Raw genomic sequence first — 20965 nt, forward strand, 5'->3', positions numbered from 1 at the left:
TGAACAAAGTATAAGGATTAAAAATGATATTTTCTCATGTTTTTATGCACAATTTGTTGCGAAAGAATGGAATAAAGTAAAAGCATAATCTATTCAGTACCATATCCATCGTTGAGCTTACCCAATCCTCCACGCTTGGGTAAAATTATAATTATAAAAGTATCCAAGCAAAAAACAAAAAAACAAAAAGACAAATTGGTTCTCTCAGAATTTACTGTATGGATTTGCAGCTGCTATATTTTTGGCAATTGTTTACTTGTATTATAAAACTTGCCACCACATGTTTTAAGTGTTTGATTAAAAACCTAACACAAATTATTGAAATTATTAAAGTATGATGCAAATTTGTATTGGACACAATTGAAGAATTCTTAAAAATACAACATAAAAAATTAGAGAAAATTGAACACGCCTCTTAAGCAAGCTGCAGGTCAAAATTAGCACATGGGATGGGTCTATGTGTGCGAGCAAAGAGTATAACTGTTGTGAAAATAAAAAGTAAAAAAAAATGAAAACTAATCATTTTTTTAAAAAAATTCATTCTTTGTCACCGGTTAGTTGTCCTAAATGGCAATGCCGTCTTTCTCTTTTGAAAGAAGTTATGATTTCAAACCCAATATTAATATGGTTGTGTGTACATAGATACATGAATCTTCCTTTTCTATAAAGAAGGTTAGATTAGATGTAAAAATATTTGGAAAAAAAAAAAATTAGTCCCGGTTATCCTCAACTAAACCCTGTACTATCTATTTATTTGCCGCCCACTATAGACGACCATAAATATAAGGCATGGATTTGTCATTTTCATGGGGACCACAATATTACCTTAGTAATTAACCCATCATGTCATGATTATCAATATGTTGATGCCAAACCAACCCATTTGTCCTCTATAAATAAACGCTCATAAAGAACTGTTTAGAACACACAAGAACTTCAGAGACACAGAAAAGAAGCGTGAGTATGAGTTCTCTTGGTGACTCCGTCGCAGCGCTATGCTGTGCATTGGTGGTGCTTGCAGGAATATCAGTTTCATACGGTCAGTTAGATCCTTCGTTTTACAAAAACTCATGTCCTAAGGTGCATGCCATTGTACGAGAGGTTGTTCATAATGCTTCGAGATCTGATCCACGTATTGGTGCCAGTCTCGTCAGGCTTCATTTCCATGACTGCTTCGTCCAAGTGCGTGCTTTTTCATCTCCTTCACTCTCTCTACTTGGTCTTCTAATGTATTTGTTAGTCACCGATCTTGTAGTAAATAGTGGATACCTAAAGCTGAATCTAAAACTTATCGTTGTAATGACCAAGCGTTTGATTAAAAAAATGAAAAGGATGTAGAGTACGAGTTGGATGTATTAGCTGAATTCCTCTGCAGTTTAGCATCTTCTTACAAGTCTTCTCTTAACGTCTCTTCACTCTCAGTGGAAGTCTCAAGAAAAGTGGCTCAGTTGTATGGTCCTTGGAGAGATTGACGAATCTTTATTATGGAGATCGAAAAATATATATATTCATTATATGTGTTGGTGTGGGGCATGCAGGGCTGTGATGCATCAATATTATTGAACAAGACGGATACGATAGACAGCGAACAAGATGCTTTTGCAAATGTGAACTCAATAAGAGGATTGGATGTTGTCAACAACATTAAATCTGCTGTTGAAGCTGCTTGCCCCGCCACCGTTTCTTGTGCTGATATTCTCGCCATCGCTGCTGAAGTCTCTGTCGTTTTGGTACTCGATCTTATCCTTAAAATTGCCTAAAACATTGCTCTGGCCATCATTAATTACTATTTAGATCATTGTTATTATATTATATTGAAATAAACTTGTAGAACATTATATTGTTTGAATACAAAAGGACAAACATGTTGTGTGGGAGAGAACCAACTTTGTACTCAAGTAAATTATATATAAAGGACAAGCCCATATGAATCGGCTTTTAATATTCACCCTATAGTCAATTTGCGTGGTGCTTGATAGTAGGGCACTGGATGTTTCAATTATTAACATGTTTTGTGTGTTAGGGGTACATACACTTTACTTTTTTTTAAAAAAAAAAAGGACATGCATATCCATACATTGGATATGGGGAAAGTGGAAGTTGTCGGCCATGATTGAGAACCATTTTGGCCACATCCATGTGTATCATCTGTGGAGTTTTCCAAGTTTTTTATTTTTTCAAGGTTGTTACCTAATACACATAGATTAAAAAAATAAGTTAAATTTGTTAATTGCTATTAATGTGTCCATAATTTGTGATATAGCCTTCCGCCTTTCCCCAAACACCCCGATTGGCTTTACTAAAAAAATAATTAATGTAAGAGATAAAAGAGATTGAAGTATTAGTAACAAGAGTTAAATCTAATAAAAGGAGTTAGTTCCTCACAACGAATTTAATCAAAGTTCAAATTTTTATTAGGAGAAATGTCCACATTTAATATCAAACCATACTTTAAACATTATTATCTTTAATAAGAGGATATCTGTGAGCAATCAAATAGAGAGAGATATTGAAGTAGTACTTGCTCCCTTTTTATTTCTGAGGTATAGATAATTATTTTTTTGGTTCTATTTATGAGTTTTTTTCTCTTATGCTTATTAAATGTATGTATATTTAATAAAAATAAAGTTAACAAATAGATTAAGTTTGTAAGCAAAGTTAATATATTTTGAGGTAATTTTAATTTTGATAAATTAAAACAAATACTCTTCTGGTTCTATTTATAATGTAGGGATGGAGTATTTGTTTTGCTTGGGCAACAATGTGATTTTTGTGTTTTTCTTTATCTTTTTATTTTTATTGAATGTTAGGAATGTTATTACATATTAGAGAGTAATTTATTTTTATAGTATGTAATTTAATAACAATAAAGTTAAAAATTTGTTGAATTTTTAGATAAGATTAAATAAATTTTAGGGTTTTCATTATTTCGATAAAATATACTGTAATTAATTTATAAATAAAATCAGAAGAAATTTATTATTAAAAGTAGCCTATAAATATAAGTGAGAAGGTCTTAGTATTACTTTAGAAATCGAAACTAACTTCTCAGCTAGCTTTTAGATTTAAGATGAAAGTAATAAAAGTGAACAATGAATGGTGAGACAGGATGATGGAAAAGGGTGGAAAGTTCCATTGGGACGAAGGGACAGCACGACAGCAAATCGAACGCTGGCAAATGAAAATCTTCCTGGTCCAGGCTCCACTTTAGATGAACTCAAATCTGCTTTCGCTGTTCAGGGCCTCAATACTACTGATCTCGTTGCCCTCTCTGGTATTTCTCTCTATACTTCTGTTTTTCCATAATTACTTATCGATGTCTTCCTATATATTGGACGTACAAACGGGCACTTCATTGAACAAAAATTCAAATCTTGATTCTTTATGTTGTGAGGGATTAGTCGATGCAACCCGTTGATTCTCTCTTTTTTTTCTTTCTTCTTTTGTTTTGTTTTGTTTTTATCAATAACAATCTTTTTGTCAAATAATTTAGCAATCAATTCAAGACTAATGAGCTGGCCCTTTTGTCAAGTAATCAATTCAAAAGCAATAGAAAAGACTAAGTAACAAACAATTATTTTTTCAACATATCATCACTCACATGATTTGAATTAATATTGCTGGGGCCTCACTTTCAGGAGCTCACACATTTGGAAGAGCACATTGCAGCACATTTGAGGATAGATTATACAATTTCAGTAGCACAGGCCAACCCGATCCCGATCTCAACACGACGTACCTTCAAACCCTGCGAGTAATATGCCCTGAGGATGGAGACGGTACCAACTTGACCAATCTGGACCTGACCACACCTGATACCTTCGACAAGAACTATTACACCAATCTTCAGGTTCACAATGGCCTCCTTAACAGCGACCAGGTCTTGTTCTCCACTTCTGGTGCAGACACCATCGCCATTGTGAATAGCTTTGCCAGCAACCAGTCCCTTTTCTTCGATCAGTTCGCTGCCTCCATGATCAAGATGGGTAATATTAGCCCCTTGACTGGTTCTCAAGGCCAAATCCGATCTCACTGTAACTTTGTGAACTCGGACTCTTCTCGCTTGAGTGCTGTCACTCCCACCAAAGTGTCTGATGATGATGTTCTGGTCAGCTCAATCTGAACAAGTTGACCAATGGTTGATTTCTCTGTGTAGGCGTGTGCGTGCTACATGTACCCATGACTGTGTGCTGTGTTTTGTGGTGATAATAACTTTTTATCATGCCACTGCTAATAATAATATTCGTGTTTCTCATTATCTCTGTGTTTTGTCCATTTTTATATTGAACGAGGGCACAGTGTTGCGAAGAGTTTTTTTTTTTTTTTTTAGCATCGTTTTATTGAAGTCAATCATAATTAATTTAAGGATTGTTTGAATAATTTAATTGAAAAATTCGCATGACAGTGCAAAAATGCATGACAGTTGTTAATAAGTTGGCATGAAAATCAAACTGCGGCCCCTGAAATTCACTTTTACGTTACAGGATAAGGTTTGAACTTTGAACACAGAAAGCTATTTATCAGACCTGTAGCATTGACTATATTTTGCAGTTCAAACAATTTAATTTCATCAAATATGGAAGGCAAAGTAAAATTTCTCAAGATCTGTTTTTTTAATCCAACCAAAAAAAAATAAGATGACAAAATTAAGGTAAAATTAAAAGCCTTGGGAGTTCTCCCTGAGAATATATTATACGCATATGATTAAATCGTTCTTCAGTTAATAATGGCATTTCCTTACCTTGCTTTACAAAACTTGCAACATATGAACATATTTGATTTAAAACATTTTACAAATTGCTTCTTATTATTTAAAATTATAAACCGGCAGAATTATTAAAGTTGTACACTTGTACTGGGCAAGTTGATTTAAAACATTTGCTTATTTAAAATTGCTTCGTTTATAAAAAATGCAATGGCGCTCTCCTTTGAATTTTGAATTTTGAATTTCACCGCCAAAAGGAATCAAAGTCGCGTGGGTGCGCTTCGTTGAGAGGAAAGGCGATTTGTCACGGATGATATCTCCGTGACCGTGTAAAGACCAAGATAATGAACGGTCCGCTGGTTAGCCTCGCACAATATGGGTAAAGGGGGCGACATTAGCATTGGGGGTGTTCTGCCTCAGTTTTCGGACTGTGTGCACAACTAGTCGGGGGCTAGTGCCGCCTCCCTGATGAGCCCATGGCAGGGCGAAACCAGTGTGATCCGTATGTGGTAAGGCTTGTCCTGAGGATTATGGGGTCCTCCAGGACGCCGCACGGGCGCCTTGTGCTGCGCCAGACTCTCAGCCCGTGACAGATTGCTCTTTTAGTTTCTTGGAAAGCGGGAAGAGTGGTTCAAGATTCGGTCACCGCAGTAAAATTTGTTTGAATTTCAGTTGAGTATAATAGATTATAAAAATAATTAATTAAATAATAAATTTTAATCATAATTAATTATGTTATAACGTAATCTGTTTGGATACTATTTTTTTAAAATTAATTTTAATAGAATTAAAAATGTTTAGATAATTTAATCAAAATCAATTTTAGCTATATAAATTACTATATAATTTAATTCTTAAATATTAAATATTAATTTTTTGAGGATACAAAATTTGAATTTTATTAAAGAAAAAAAAAGAGGAGAGAAGAGAGTTTAATTTTATTTTTATTAAATTATGTGCTTTATTTATAATTTTTTTGTGGGCTTTCTTTTATAATTTTCTCCAACGTTTTTTTGATAAACTTTTGACAAATATTGATTCCATCCACTTGCGGGAAAACGGGCGTAATCTGTCAGAATCGATTCATATGCTTTTTGGACCGTTTGGGTAATTTGCTTAAAAAATTGATTTTGGGGGGGGGGGGGGGGAATTGATTTTTTCCCTTATCCAAACACACTGCCATTTGAGTGCGGCGTTCCCATGATTCGGTGTTATTGGGCTGTTATGGAACCTTTCGTTGGGCCACGGCAAATTTGTCTTCGAGCCCAATGTTCCACATTTAGCCTTAACAATTATGGTTTTTTTTTCCTTTCTACTCCCTTTCTTCTTCTTCTTCTTCTTCTTTTTTTCTTCTTCTTCTTTTTTTTTCTGCGTATAGCATTTGTTATCCCAACTCACTAACTCAGGAGGCCAGACTAATCCGAATCAAGTTGAGAAGGCCCATTTTTGGGGGTAGGCTCTACCACACCCTCCTAGAGGGATTTATCATGTTGCTGCATTTTCAAACTCAAACTTATGACCTAATTAAACTAGGACAACCCCAATACCAATTAACCTAAACATTCGGTGATTTCCCTTTCTACTCTTTCTTACTTGCAAAATGCGTTGGGTGTCACTTTCAAGTGCTCTCATTAGGGGTGAGCAAAACCGAATCGAAATTGAAAATTGAATCAAATTTTATCTATTTGCTTCGGTCTATTCAATTTTTCAGTTCGATTTGGTTTTCTTTTAATGAAAATTTTGGTTGATCGGTTCAATTTGATCTGAGAATTCAAAAATCAAATAAACCAAACCGATTGAATTATTCATATTTTTCCTTTCATATTTTTAAAAATGTGAATAAATTTTCATCTAGATGAATAAGAAACATCTTTTTCCTACTTGCAATAATAGTATTTTTTTTTTGGGTTTAATGTGATGTTCTAATTTTTTATTTCTATAATTTAGTTTTTAATACAATAGTACTAAGTCTTATTAATTTTCTCATAAATTATGGTATAAGATTGTTATTTTTTGTTAGGCCTTCAATATCAAGGGAAAAAAATTGGATAGAAGAATATATGAATAATTAAATTTCATAAACCTAAATCAAAGCCCATAAATCAAATAGATCGATCGAACCGAAGCATTAAAATTCAATTCGGTTTTAATTCGGTTTGATTATGTATTTCAATTCGATTTGATCTAAATTTTTTATATAATTTGATCGATCAATTTTAGAAAAATTAAAATCGAATTAACCGAATGCCTACCCTTAGTTCTCACAGTGGGAAACAGAACATTAAAACCAAGCTTTGTGTAGGCGTGTGCTTGACATGTGCCTGTACTATCTTAGCTTTTACTAACTATTTTTTACTATGCCACGGGTGATAATTAATAACATTTGTGTTTCTTTGTTTCTTTTTCTTTTTTTTTTTTTTTTTTAAGGAAAGGAGATAACAGACAAATGAACATTTGAGTTTCTTATATCAGTTTTTTCCCCCCATTTTCATATTGAATAACAGCAAGCTATGGTGGAATTACGAATAATGCGGCGGATATTCTCTTCTCGTGAGTCCACATGTCACAAAAAGTGAAAAAGGTTGAATTATTTCAGTATAGAAAGTTATTTAATTTTCAAATTAATCTTTATAATGAGAAAAAATTAACTTTATTTATTTGTCTCAACCAAAAAGTTTAACCATCTTAAAATTGCTAATTATGTTGTCAAATAAATTCCCCCCCCCCCACACACACACATTCAACAATAATATATTTATGAGGTGATAAGAAAATTTTAAAACTGATTAATTACACATATATAGTAAGACACATGTGAGAGTGATTTTAAGAAATAAATAAATTACCCTTACAGTGCCTTTCAACGTCACCCTAATTACCACTCTTTAGTTTGTATTTAATCATTGATCAAGGTGAATTTTTTTAAAAGCAAAATATGGGTCAGCTAGCACTCATTACGGTGAATTCACTTTTAAAGTGAAGCCTCAGTGCAAGGTCCAATGTTTCGATGCACAAATTAATGCAAAAAGAAAAGGTGTGGGGGGGGGGGGGACGATTAATCAATCCCTTTCTTGGGGAAAAAAAAAGCTTAATCTATTCAAGGCCACGCCCTTCGTTGAGTTGACCTAATCCCTCCAGAGTAGCGTAAAATTATAATTATAAATTTTCCCAAAAAAATAAAGACATCTTGCATGCCCAAAATTTTTTTCAGTTGCTAATATAGTAGTGGCATTTGTGTCTTGTATTATTTCACTTTCCATACATGGTAAAATGTTTGATTAAAAACCTAATACAAATTATTGCAAATATTTAAATTTTAAACTATATATTCATCTTATTCTCTCAACCAAGCGGCAGGTCACAATTAGCATAAGGGCTATGCATATCTGAGCAAAGACGACTATAAGTGTTTTAAAATCAAAAATTATTTAAAAAAATGAAAACTAATCATTTTTAAATTATTCACAGTTAACTAACATCACGTTTTATATTCTCAACTAAACCCTATACCACTGATGACCATAAATATAAGACATGGATTTTGTGTCTTTGGTGGGGACCACAATATTTCCTTAGAGTAATTAACCCATCATCAAGATCATCAATATCTTGATGCCAAATCAACCCATCTGTCCTCTATAAATAAACGCTCATAGAGAGCTCTTAGACCACGGAAGAACTTCACGTGCAGACACAGAAATGGAGCTGAGAATGAGTTCTCTTCGTGTCTCTGTGGCAGCTCTATGCTGTGCATACTTTGTGCTTGCAGGAATATCAGTTCCATACGGTCAGTTAGATCCTTCGTTTTACAAAGAGACATGTCCAAAGGTGCATGCGATAGTACGAGAGGTTGTTCATAATGCTTTAAGATCTGATCCACGTATTGGTGCCAGTCTCATCAGGCTTCACTTCCATGATTGCTTCGTCCAAGTATGTGCTTAATTATTCTTCTTCTCCTTCACTTTCTCTAATTACCACACACACACACACACACATATATAATATATTTTCATTAACAGTAGTTGCAAAGTGAATAGTGAACACTCTTAAAGCTGAATCTAATACTGTTCTTTGTCATGATGAAGCCGTTTGAATTACAGGCATTTTGCATGGCCTCTGAGTTTATGAGCTTCTATGTGTATATTTACTTTAGTTATGAGAACCCTAGTAGACTTGATTACATGGCAAAATTACATGATTACTATTTTAGACCATTTTCTAGTAGTTGTCTTGAGCTTAATCTGAATGAAAAAGCCACTAAATCAGACACACACTGTCCAAGATCGTAACTCGGATATATATTGAAAGATGATACTTTGACATGATACTGCAGGAATAACTACTGGTGTGCAGAGAAAAAGATAACAATATTTTTATAAAGCTGAAAAATTGCGTAGATCTAACTTAGCTTTAGTTTATAATATTAAAGTAGGAAAGATGTACACAATAATTAATATTTTCAAATATGTGATCTGAACCTCTCTGCATTTTGGTATGAGTCTTCTCTTATGTCTCTTCACGCTCAGTGAAAGTTGGAACAAAAAGTGGACGAGTCATATTTTTTTGAGCTGAAATGGATGAGTGATATGGATCCTTGGAGAGCTTGATAAGTCTTTGTGGGGGTAAAATATATGTATTTATTAATACACATGTCAACAGTGATTAAATAAATATAGTATATATGTGTATTGGCGTGGGGCATGCAGGGTTGTGATGCATCAATATTGTTAAACAAGACGAATACGATAGAAAGCGAACAAGACGCAATTCCAAATGTGGACTCAATAAGAGGATTGGATGTTGTCAACAATATAAAATCTGCAGTTGAAGCTGCTTGCCCTGCCGCCGTTTCTTGTGCTGATATTCTGGCCCTTGCTGCTGAAGTCTCTGTCATTTTGGTACTTCTTTGTTCTCTGCACTTAATTTGCTGCTCCATCAAAGTTGTCTGAAAATTGCTTTGTTTTGAGCCATTCTTGTTAAAAATAGGTTTTTTTAACCAATATGTTAAAAAAAATATAAGATATTTTTAATTTTTCAATGTATAATTAATGAGTTTTTTCTTTAAAAATATCCTTAATAAATAAACCAATCAACCTTCATTTTCAAATGATACACCTTATTAAATAAAAACAAACATGAAGAGACGGTATAATTTTAAAGATAATTAATTAACTTTTTGAGAGTGTAATCATATCACAAATGCCTTATAAATAGAGAGATTATATGATTTCCCTATCTCTCTATTGGAAATTGACAGGGAAGAACGTTTTTTTTTTAATAAAATATGTGTACTTCACAAAATTCAAAAATAATGACTTACATTTTGGATCATAAAAATATTCTAAAAGATGACTTGGATAAATTAAAGCACTCAAGCATACACAATTAAACCATACTTTCTTCACTTTATAAGCAATTTTTAAATGTATATATATTTTTATAATATAAATTAATTATAATGTGTAATATGTCAACAAACTTTCTTCACATATTTCACCTATCCTAATTTTTACAATTATACTTTCACTATCCTAATTTATAAGATATTTTTAGATAAAATTATGCATAACAATAAAGTTTATTAGATAAACTTCACAACTTTATTTTTTTCAAAACAAAAATATAAACATCTAAAAATGTCCTCCATTTAATATTTTATTTGTGAAAGAATATTAAAAGAATAATATTGAAAAAGCATCATTAATAAAAACCAATTGTCATCAAAATATCTTATATTTTGATATGCCCAATCTCTTCATAAGAGTCTTATAAATTGGAATAAGATAGTATATATATAATATAATAAATGTTTTTTGGAAGTTGGAATTATGCTAATAATCATGTACTCCTAATAAATAAGAACGTACTTGGAAAGAACTGGCATGTTTTGATTAAAGATAAAGCCAACTTTGTTTAAGATGTGTGATACACATAGTTTGGGATTGCACTATATCTAAGATGAAAAAGAAGAGTGAAATTGAGCATTGAATGATTTATGACACAGTCTGATGGAAAGGGGTGGAGAGTTCAACTGGGACGAAGGGACAGCACCACCGCTAATAGGACGCTGGCAGAGGCAAACCTTCCTCCTCCGTCCTTCACTTTGGATCAACTCATATCCACTTTCGCTGCTCATGGCCTTGACGCCACTGACCTCGTTGCTCTCTCCGGTAATCTTCATAAGAAATTAACCACTTATTTTCTTTCTTGTCAACTTTTATAATAGTGCCGGCCGGGCTTCACTTTCAGGTGCTCACACATTCGGAAGATCAAAATGCAGCTTATTTGTGGATCGATTATACAATTTCAGTGGCACAGGCCAACCCGACCCGAATCTCAACACGACATACCTTCAAGACCTGCGACTAATATGCCCTCAGAACGGGGACGGCACCGCCTTGACCAATCTGGACCTGACCACACCTGATGCGTTTGACAAGAACTATTACACCAACCTTCAGGCTCACGATGGCCTCCTTAACAGCGACCAAGTCTTATTCTCCACTTCTGGTGCTGACACCGTCGCCATTGTAAATAGCTTCGCCAGCAACCAGTCCCTCTTCTTCGCTCAGTTCGCTGCTTCCATGATCAAGATGGGTAATATCAGTCCCTTGACTGTCTCTCAAGGTGAAATCCGATCTCACTGTAACTTTGTTAACTCCGACTCTTCTCGATTGGGTATTCTCACTCTCACCAAAGAATCTAATGATGATGTTCTGGTCAGCTCAATCTGAACAAGTTGACTAATGGGCTGATTTCTCAGTGTGGGCGTGTGCGTGCTACATGCACCTGCGTACTGTGTTTTGTTTCCATAGTAACTTTTTTATTCTGCCACTGGTAATAATGATGTCATTTGTGTTTCTTATATCTGTGCATGCTTTGTCTTTTTTCTTTTTGAAGACCAGCAACCTATATGTGGTTGATTTGCTAATGACTCACTCTTTGTCTTTGATGTTATTGAAGATCAGCAACCTATACGTGGTTGATTTTCTAATGACTCACTCTGTGTCTTTGATAGTTTGATACAAGAAATTGGGTGTTAATAATGGCATTTTTTATCTTGTTTTACAAAACTTGCTACATATACAGGTGTCTGATTAATTTTTTTTTCTAATTATTGCAATTATTTAAAATTATAAACCAGGACAGAAAATACAATACAGTACAATTGATGACACGCTATCGAATAAGGTTATAAAAAATACAGTATTGAAAATCAGAAAAAAATGGATTACGTTTCCCTAAGCTAGCTGGTCAAGATATATTTAGCAAATGGTATTTTTTTTTTTTTATCTGAGCAAAGAATAGAATATGCTTGCCTATTTTTCTCTGTTCCCGGGGGAATGGTTGCTCCCGTTTCTAACACAAGTCATTTAATTGTAAAGAAAAAATAGTCAAAATTAAACTAATTACTTTTGAATGGATTAATCACCTTGAGCAAACATGGATGACGCTGTTCTCAACTAAACCTTGAATATATAATTACGGCACAGTATGGCTTCCCACTGCGATGCTGTAAATATTAAATATATATGGATTTGTCTCTTTCACAGGGACCACTTAGCAATTAAGAATTAACCCAGCATCATCACGCTCGTAAAGAGCTCTCACAACACACTAGAAGCTCACAACTCAGTGCTCTTTTTTTCTTTTTTAAAGAAATAGAAGGAGCTCTTTTCGTCTGGCGGCTTGCAGGAATATATGATTATGAATATCAGTTTCATATGCTCAGGTTTTAGCATAAGTAATATATATATATATATATATATGTGAATACTTGTATAAGCTGAATCTAATCTTTTTCCTGGTCATGATAAAGCCGTTTGATCAATTTCGGGCCCAGAGTCATTCGTGTCAACATGGACTCGATCGAGTGTCTAAACTTTTTCTTTTAAATGTTAATTAAATAGAGAAAGACATGTTACTCATAAATTACGGTCAGTTTTTTAAAGGGTAAATTGCAAAGAAAGTAATAATAGTACGTGTATATGATATGACATGACAAGAAGATCAACATCGATATAGATCCATGTTGATGCAGACTATGAACGTCCAGGCAAAAAATCTTAAAAGAAGCCTACGTGCAATGTTCAGTTTTCCACAAGTTTGTTTTCCGAAAAGTGATGTTTCCCAAGTTGATGCAAGACCTTAATTTATTCAAAACCTTTTAATATTTAACAAATCTCAGTCACACTAATCTCAACTGAACCACATTGCAATATATATATATATATATAGCCGTTAGCCGCCCACCACGTACGTCTCTAAATTAAAAACATATATAGATTTGTTTCACCAAAAAAATATTTTCACCCAAAAAAAAAACATGTATGGATTTGTCTCTTTCGTATAGTGACCGCAATATTACCTTAGTAGTAAACCCATCCTCATCATTATTTTTCAATATCTTGATGCCAAACCAACCCATGTGTTCCTCAATAAATAAGTGCTCATGAAGAGCTCTCAAAACACACAACTACGCACAACCCTCTGAAAAAGAAAGAAACAACAAAATGAGTTTTGTTCGCCTGTCAGTGGCAGCTCTATGCTGTACAATAGTAGTGCTGGCAGGAATATCAGTTTCATACGGCCAGTTAGATCCTTCGTTTTACGAAGACACATGTCCAAAGTTGCAGGCGATTGTTCTAGAGGTTGTTCATAATGCTTTAAGATCCGATCGTCGTATTGGGGCCAGTCTCATCAGGCTTCACTTTCATGATTGCTTCGTCCAAGTATGTGTGCTTCTTCAGCACTATATATATATATATATATATATTCTCTGTTTATCTTATGTATTGGTATTAAAAGTAATGTACGTTGTTTTCTCTGCAATGACGAAGCCGTCATTATTTGGAGAGCAATGTTCTGCTGGCATGGACTCGAGTTTGTGAACTTTTCTGTTATATATATTTTGCTTTAATTAGTGATTAGAACTCTTAAGTAGAATTGATCATCACGAAACTAAGTGATTAATATTTCAGACAGTTTTCTATTTGCTGTTTTGGGCTATAATTGGGATATTATGGCAAGAAGATGAAAGATACAGTACTGGCCCTTGTTTAAATTGATAAATTTGCAGGAATACTTGTTTTTACCGCTGATGCATGCTGAGGAAAGGGACAGTAGTATTTCTATAGTTATAAAAAGATGCGGATGGATCTAACTTAAATTTACAATAGTGAAGTCGAAGGCATGCAGTACGACATGTAGTATCTGAATTTCTCTCGACTTTCGCATATATCTGCTTGCTGTTATGATTTCTCTTCATCCAGAGTAAAGTTGATTGAATATGTATGTATATGTTGTGTGTGTGGGGCGTGCAGGGTTGTGATGCATCAATATTATTGAACAAGACGGATACGATAGACAGCGAGCAAGATGCTTTTCCAAATGTGAACTCAATAAGAGGATTGGATGTTGTCAACAACATCAAATCTGCAGTTGAAGCTGCTTGCCCTGCCACAGTCTCGTGTGCTGATATTCTTGCCCTTGCTGCTGAAGTTTCTGTTGTTTTGGTACTTTATCCTTCTATCCATCTTCCTCTCGCCTATATCTACTGTTAACTGGCACAAAAACTGGGTAAACAACACGGATATGTTTGAAAACGAATGACAGGCGGGTGGTCGGGGATGGAGAGTTCCGCTGGGAAGAAGGGACAGCACAACGGCCAACCGAGGACTGGCCAATGCTAACCTTCCTCCTCCCTTCTTCAACTTGGATAAACTCAAAGCCTCCTTCGCTGCTCAGGGCCTCAACACTACTGATCTCGTTGCTCTCTCTGGTATATCTGTTTTTCTCATTCACTTTACTTTCTTGTTTTTCTTTGTTTGATATATATCTGGAATTCACTTGCAGGTGCTCACACATTTGGAAGATCACACTGCCGCAATTTTGTGGACAGATTATGCAATTTCAGTGGCACAGGTCAGCCTGATCCGACTCTCAACCCATGGTACCTTCAAAAGCTGCGTGTAATATGCCCTCAGGATGGAGATGGCAACAACTTGACCAATCTGGACCTGACCACTCCTGACAAGTTTGACAAGAACTATTACACCAACCTTCACTTTCACGCTGGCCTACTCAACAGCGACCAAGTCTTGTTCTCTACTTTCGGTGCCGATACCATCCCCATTGTCAATAGCTTCGCCAGAGACACAGCCCCATCATGAATATCTATGTAGGCTTCTTGTGTGTGTCCCATGTAGCGGTCCTTTGGTATGGTAATAATAATTTTATTATTATGCCACACTGAAAATAATATTAAATAATGCCGGTGTTTCTGATGAGATGTGTGTGTGTGTGTTTGCTTTTATTCTTTTTTTTGGGATTTCCAATATATCCGAATCCGAATATATGTGTATTACAAACCATGGTGGAGTTGATGCTGTTATATATATATATATATATATATTGATACAAGTGGCAAGCATCAGCTTGAAGGTGACAAGTTACTACTCATCTAGTAGAGCATGATATCATGGGCTTTCCTAAATGAGATGTGTAGTGCATTTATTTTTATGTTCATAACTCTCTTCAAGTCCTATCAATATGAGACGTAACAATTTTTTCTATCAATATGTGATGCCCTAGTCACATTTGCTCCATCGGAAGGGGCTCACCATCTGGTCAAATCTAAATCTGATTTTGATATCATTTTGTTGTAAAATTATTACTCTCTTTTCTAAAAGTTAATTATGTGAGATGCAGGGTACACCTATTTATATGCTCAGAGCTCTTTCCAACTCCTTTCTACGTGTGACACAACAATAAGCTCTTCCCTACATAAGAAATATCCCTTGACAGCATGATGGAGCTTCCGTAATCAGCTTGAAGACTTGTTAGTGTGTGTTTTCTTTTCCGTGCTTCTCTAGCAAGCATGATGCTGAAAATTTAATTTGCTTTTTGACAAGGAATTAGGTGATGTAACAGCTCAGTACGAAAAGAGTTTGAAAGTTGTTAAATTTGACCCACGAATATTGGTCTCGCTAGCTAGGTTCAGATTGCCAAAAACGATGTCCCAATGAATGAAAAATTCTCGAGTTTGAAAAGAACTTGAAAAAAAATTTATAGTTTAATGCTTCGCGAAAATACCAATAAAATTTGAATCTAACAAAAGAAAATTAATTTCTCATAATATGGTCAATTACTGTTAAAATTTATGTTATAAAATGTGTTAATATTTAATATTTAACTGTCCCTCAAACAAGATAATAATTATATGCAATCAAAAATAATGCTGTGGGGAAATGACACAAAAAATGCCCCTAAAATGTGTGAATAACAGAAAGGGACCATAAATTGGAGTGATTATGCGGAAGTTTCTTGGTATTTTTGACATGATTTTTTTGAAAATTATCATATTACCCATATCAAAAATCAACAAAATATTAATAAATAAAATTCAGTTTTTAGCCTTTTTAAAACAGATAAAAATTCAGATTTTGAACTATCCAGGAGCTTTGATCAAATAATTTGAATGGATGAAAAGTAAATAAATTGATAAGATAACTTTAAAGATATTTTATTGTTTCAAAATATGAGATAATTTGATAAAAATAAAGTTTTATTAATAATATTTTTTTAATAGGATTGAGGATTATTTTTATCCTTGAACTATACACGAAGAGTTATAAATACCCTTAAACTTAATTATGAATCAATTCTGTTTTTCAATTTTAAAGATTCCCTTCTTGATCAACCTGCCATTTTCTTACTATTAGTTGACTGTTAGTGTACTACTACAAAAAAGAAAATATAAAACACTTATTTTAACTAATATTTAACAGTTATGAACCGTTGAATAATCTGACGCCGAATATTCTTGATGCCTTTATTCAACGGTTTTTTACCTTAAATAATGTTACTTTATTCAACGGTTTTTTTTTGTAAAAAACTATTAAATATTTGTTTCAGAGAATTACATCAGCATCTCAAGGAGGCAATATTCAATAGTTCTAGCCTCAAAATCGTTGAATATTATGAGAATATTTAACAATTCTGGCCTCGGAATCGTTGAATATTATGAAAATATTTAACGATTCTGGCCTTAGAACTATTGAATAGTTTGCAATATAAAATGATTGTGGCACAACCATTTTATATTTGTTCACTACATAAAATATTCAACAATTTTCTCTCAAAATTGTCAATATTATTGGCACATTTACCAAGGAGCCAATTGTGTTAACTAGTTGAATTAGGAAGATCAGTGTTTGTTTTGTTTTTAGTTTCACTTTTCCCCCTGTTTTATGCTTTAATTTGGTCATTTTGGTTACTAATATCATTTATGTGGTTGCTAGAATTTTATTTTCTCACTTCCCAAATTTTTTCTAGAACTCGATATCTTTATATGTTGGGTAGTGTTAAGTGAAATTCTCAATTTTAGTTGTTAAGTGACCTCTAATTTGACCAAATTCCATCATTATCATCACTTTTCATATATTCAATTAATTTTTTTTTCAAATTTTAGGTTATTTTTCAATTTTTTTCTAGATTTAGTCTTTTTATTTTTTTCCTTGCATGTTATTTTAGTGAGGACACAAGATCCACTTCGAAAAAAAATTAATGATTTTGATCATATACTTGAAAGGACTTTTCACTTCCTTTTATTTTTCCTTTAGTTTGATTGATTCTATTTTGGCTATGGAGATGGCTTAAAATGGTTATTACCTTGATATTAATTTTTGTCCCTCCATGCTTTATCATGATGCTCATAATATTGATAGGAAAATTGATGAGTTGTCTTTTATTGTTAGATAATTGTTTGCTAAACAGGTACTAGCAAAACCACTTGAATTTGCCCCTTACCACCTTAATATTACCCTTTTGGGAGTTTCCCAACATATGATAAGCCATAGTCATACTATCATTCAGAACATCACTTCCACTCCTATTCTTATGAGAGTACCATAGCTTTTGTGTAACAATACCCCTATATGCAAGCTAATGATTTCCTTAAGACCGCACAACCTCTACAACCTTTAAGCCAACCCATTCCAACACTTGAGGAGTGAATTAAGGGGAGTAATTTACATGTTATGATGAAGTAGATATTGGAGAGTAACATGTAGCTTTAGCATATTCAATGGAGCAATCAACAATTTACTTAGAAAATAGTAGATCAACTATGTTCCTAATACAACAAGTTCAAGAGGACTTTTCATTTTGATGATGATGTATATGAAGACATTGTTGTCGAAGTTTTTGACAATGATAAGTCTAAAATCACTAAACCATATTCCAGTTGTATTAATGAATTAGGTGCATGCAACAGTGGTGCTGAGATTGATATATTGCCTCCTAATTCTATTGACTCTTCTTAGTCCTAAAGAATTTATTGAATGTGTTAGTAATCATGCAGTACCTAATATTGTTGTTTCTGATGGCATGATCTATTTTACATTTAATGATGCTTGTGATAATATTGATTTAGAGTATCCTGAGACAATTGAGTCTAAGAATGTTGTGCCATGCATTGATTGCATCAACACTAGTGAATGTTTGCATTCTTCTTCCCATAACTTATATGCTTCTAGTATTGAGCTTCAATTGTTAGCAAAGTTGAATTTTTTGATTGTTAGGGAGATGATAAGACAGAGAAATTACCTATAGTTGAGAACAAAAGTGAAGGTGACTGTGAGATTAAAGTAAATATAGGTGGTAAGAGTTCTTAAGAGAATGTTATGCTTAAAGAGGCGTATTATCATGCATTGATAATGATTTTAGTAAGGAAACTCAGTATGATTATCTTTTTTTCATGAATGAGCAATGTGACGAGACTTAGGATGATTTGACTTCTGAGTTGCCAAATATGGTCAATTATAAAAATATTATGCATTGTACATCTGATGACTTACATAACTATGCTGCCTATATTGAAATAGATGAATTTATGAACTCTGATGATTCTTTAAACCCTCTTGTTTGCATTAACTCTATTTAGTGTAATGATCCGCTAAACTATATTGATTCCATTGAGACTATTAGTCCATCTGTTTGTGTTGAGACTTCTAATTATGATGATACTTATGAGATCATGCATTGAGTTGGTCACGTAAACAACATTGATTTTATAATCTCTGTGGCTTTTTGTGATGGTATTAATAATACTAAGAGTCATGAGATTATTAATTATATTATGCATTCTAACTTTAATAGTGCTTATGTGGAGGATTTTGTTGTTTTTGTTTAGCTTCATGAGCATGTACATGTGATTAAGAAAGCTTAGCTTATCATTTTCTATATATCTTGGATCCTCTGCCAATTAATCTAAAGCCATCGCCTAAATGAGCTTTTCATGAGTTTGGAGAGAAGAGTATTTTGAACAAGTAAAATAACCTCAAAAAACTAAACATTATTAATAACAAACAAACCAAGGTAATCAAGGAATTACCCTTTTTAGAGATTACTAAATCAAAGGATCCTAAGTTTTTTTAAGTTAAAATACGTCCAAATCATTCACTAACTCTTCAATCAGAGTAAAATAAGTTGCAAAAGTATGGGATACCTTATAAGAGTGAAAAAAATTGAAAACAATTAAAAAATAACTTGTTTGTTATAAACAAGGCAATGCACCATGATGTTTTGCTCTTTGTGCCAAAGCATCACGGCATGTTGTATGCTTTTAATAGTAGAATCGAGCAACTTTCAATGTATTATAAATCTCTATTTGACGTCCAAATGACATGATCTAGGTATCTATGGAAAGCTCTTACCGTAAACTAGTTAATGGCATGGGTTACACTTTCAAAACATGTCACACCAAAAAGTTGAACACCCAAACACATTTTCACCGTTTTTACCACTTTCACAACCAAAAAAGGGTGTTCAAAACCCAAAACAAGTGCCAAAAGCCATTTCTAACACTCAAACTATATTCATTAGACCTAGGATTACTAGTATAATACATCACATGCACTTAAATACCGACATAACATAAAATCACTCCTCAACCCCATCTTACTAAAAACAACAGGGGAAGGTAATTTCCAATACTTGGCATTCAAAATCAACTATATCATAATCTAAACAACAATTCCATACTTGCATTAGTAAGTTAGCCCTTTCAACACATGTAGCTATTCATACACAATTACCTAAGGCTCAAAATACAACCTAAACATTGTAATAAACTATATAATGTGAGTATAAAAAAATGCAACCTAGAATTGAAAATAATATTCTATTACATAAAATAAACATATACTAAAGGCATAAAAGAAGGAATGCACAGATTCCCAAGCCTCAAGAGCTTTGTTCCTTTTAGTATCAAAGCTAGAGTCTATAAAATGTTAAAGGAAAAGGGTGAGTCTAGTCACTTTGTAACCAAAGTAAAACCTACCCTATGTAATTATATATCAATTGTAATTAAACACATGAGTATGAGAAATAGCTTTTCTTGAAAAACATGCATTAACACATTCTTTCACTCATTTCATAGCTCATCACTTCAGGATGGAAATTTAAGTTTTTTATTCTTCCATTATGCCTCCCAATCTAACAAGCTATACCCCCGTGCACCGAAAAGCAGCTGAAATACCATATAAATTTTAACTACTCCCATCCCTAAGTAAACTCTCACTCATTAATCATGCCATGTATGATACTCACTTTCTATTTACATTCCCATTTACTCATTATCATAATAATCACGTTAGGCTTAGACTATGTGCTACCCAATTGAGTACCAGTACTCATTTTCACATACATTCACTACTTTCAAATTCAACACATATATCTTTGTCAAGATTCATCATCAACTATTCAATTTCAGTATGCTTTACAAATTTTCACCCAGTTCAAAATCACTTTTGCACTTTAAAGTTTATTTCACAATCAAGTCAATTACGCAAACACATAGTCTCATAACATGGTACACAAATTTACAAGTTACAAATTCACATGTTAAATACATATTTCATTTCATATTAGAATTAACATACAATTACCCAAAGTAGGGTTTCCCTGGTTGTTTCAAACTTTTGAAATGTTAAAGGTTTATTCTCAATATTATAGCTTTCAAGTTTGAATTTCCAAGCCAAAATTGGTGTCTAAGAGCTTAATCTACAATTATCAATTTTTTAACTCATCAATATTGCCAAACACACACATTTCAACTCTCATCTTTCACTTTTAAATTATCCAATGCCCACTTTGTACAAGTTTGGATCTATCCATTAAGTTTATTAACTCTCTTTAATCCTCAATAATATTAATGAACCATTAAACTCTCATTAATGGCATCACAACTCTTCCAAC

General features: G+C 33.4%; 3 protein-coding genes across 5 annotated transcripts; all 3 read left to right on the plus strand.

Moving 5' to 3' along the window:
- The first annotated feature begins 920 nt into the window (after positions 1–920).
- LOC129308705 (peroxidase A2-like) lies at positions 921–4258 on the plus strand. Its single transcript, XM_054950026.1, has 4 exons — positions 921–1182; positions 1539–1730; positions 3109–3274; positions 3639–4258. The coding sequence occupies exons 1-4, from the start codon at positions 964–966 to the stop codon at positions 4121–4123; spliced, it is 1062 nt and encodes a 353-aa protein (XP_054806001.1). The 5' UTR covers positions 921–963; the 3' UTR covers positions 4124–4258.
- Positions 4259–8405: 4147 nt separating this feature from the next.
- Positions 8406–11639, plus strand: LOC129308706 (peroxidase A2-like). Its single transcript, XM_054950028.1, has 4 exons — positions 8406–8635; positions 9412–9603; positions 10710–10875; positions 10955–11639. The coding sequence occupies exons 1-4, from the start codon at positions 8417–8419 to the stop codon at positions 11437–11439; spliced, it is 1062 nt and encodes a 353-aa protein (XP_054806003.1). The 5' UTR covers positions 8406–8416; the 3' UTR covers positions 11440–11639.
- A 1529-nt stretch (positions 11640–13168) lies between these two features.
- Positions 13169–15678, plus strand: LOC129308675 (peroxidase 15-like). Of its 3 annotated transcripts, none has more exons than XR_008592689.1 (5): positions 13169–13437; positions 14029–14220; positions 14321–14486; positions 14561–14928; positions 15416–15678. XR_008592689.1 is itself a non-coding variant. In XM_054949966.1 (5 exons), exons 1-4 carry the CDS (start codon positions 13219–13221, stop codon positions 14875–14877), a joined length of 894 nt encoding a protein of 297 aa, XP_054805941.1. In that variant the 5' UTR covers positions 13169–13218; the 3' UTR covers positions 14878–14923; positions 15416–15678. The 3 variants fall into 3 exon arrangements, 2 of the variants coding, with proteins under 2 accessions (XP_054805941.1, XP_054805940.1); XM_054949966.1 differs by having other exon boundaries at positions 14561–14923; XM_054949965.1 differs by lacking the exon at positions 15416–15678 and having other exon boundaries at positions 14561–15127.
- Positions 15679–20965: the final 5287 nt, after the last annotated feature.

Source organism: Prosopis cineraria, unplaced genomic scaffold (assembly GCF_029017545.1).
Source record: "Prosopis cineraria cultivar Desert tree isolate PC_DT_omini unplaced genomic scaffold, ASM2901754v1 PC4, whole genome shotgun sequence".
Lineage (NCBI taxonomy): Eukaryota > Viridiplantae > Streptophyta > Magnoliopsida > Fabales > Fabaceae > Prosopis > Prosopis cineraria.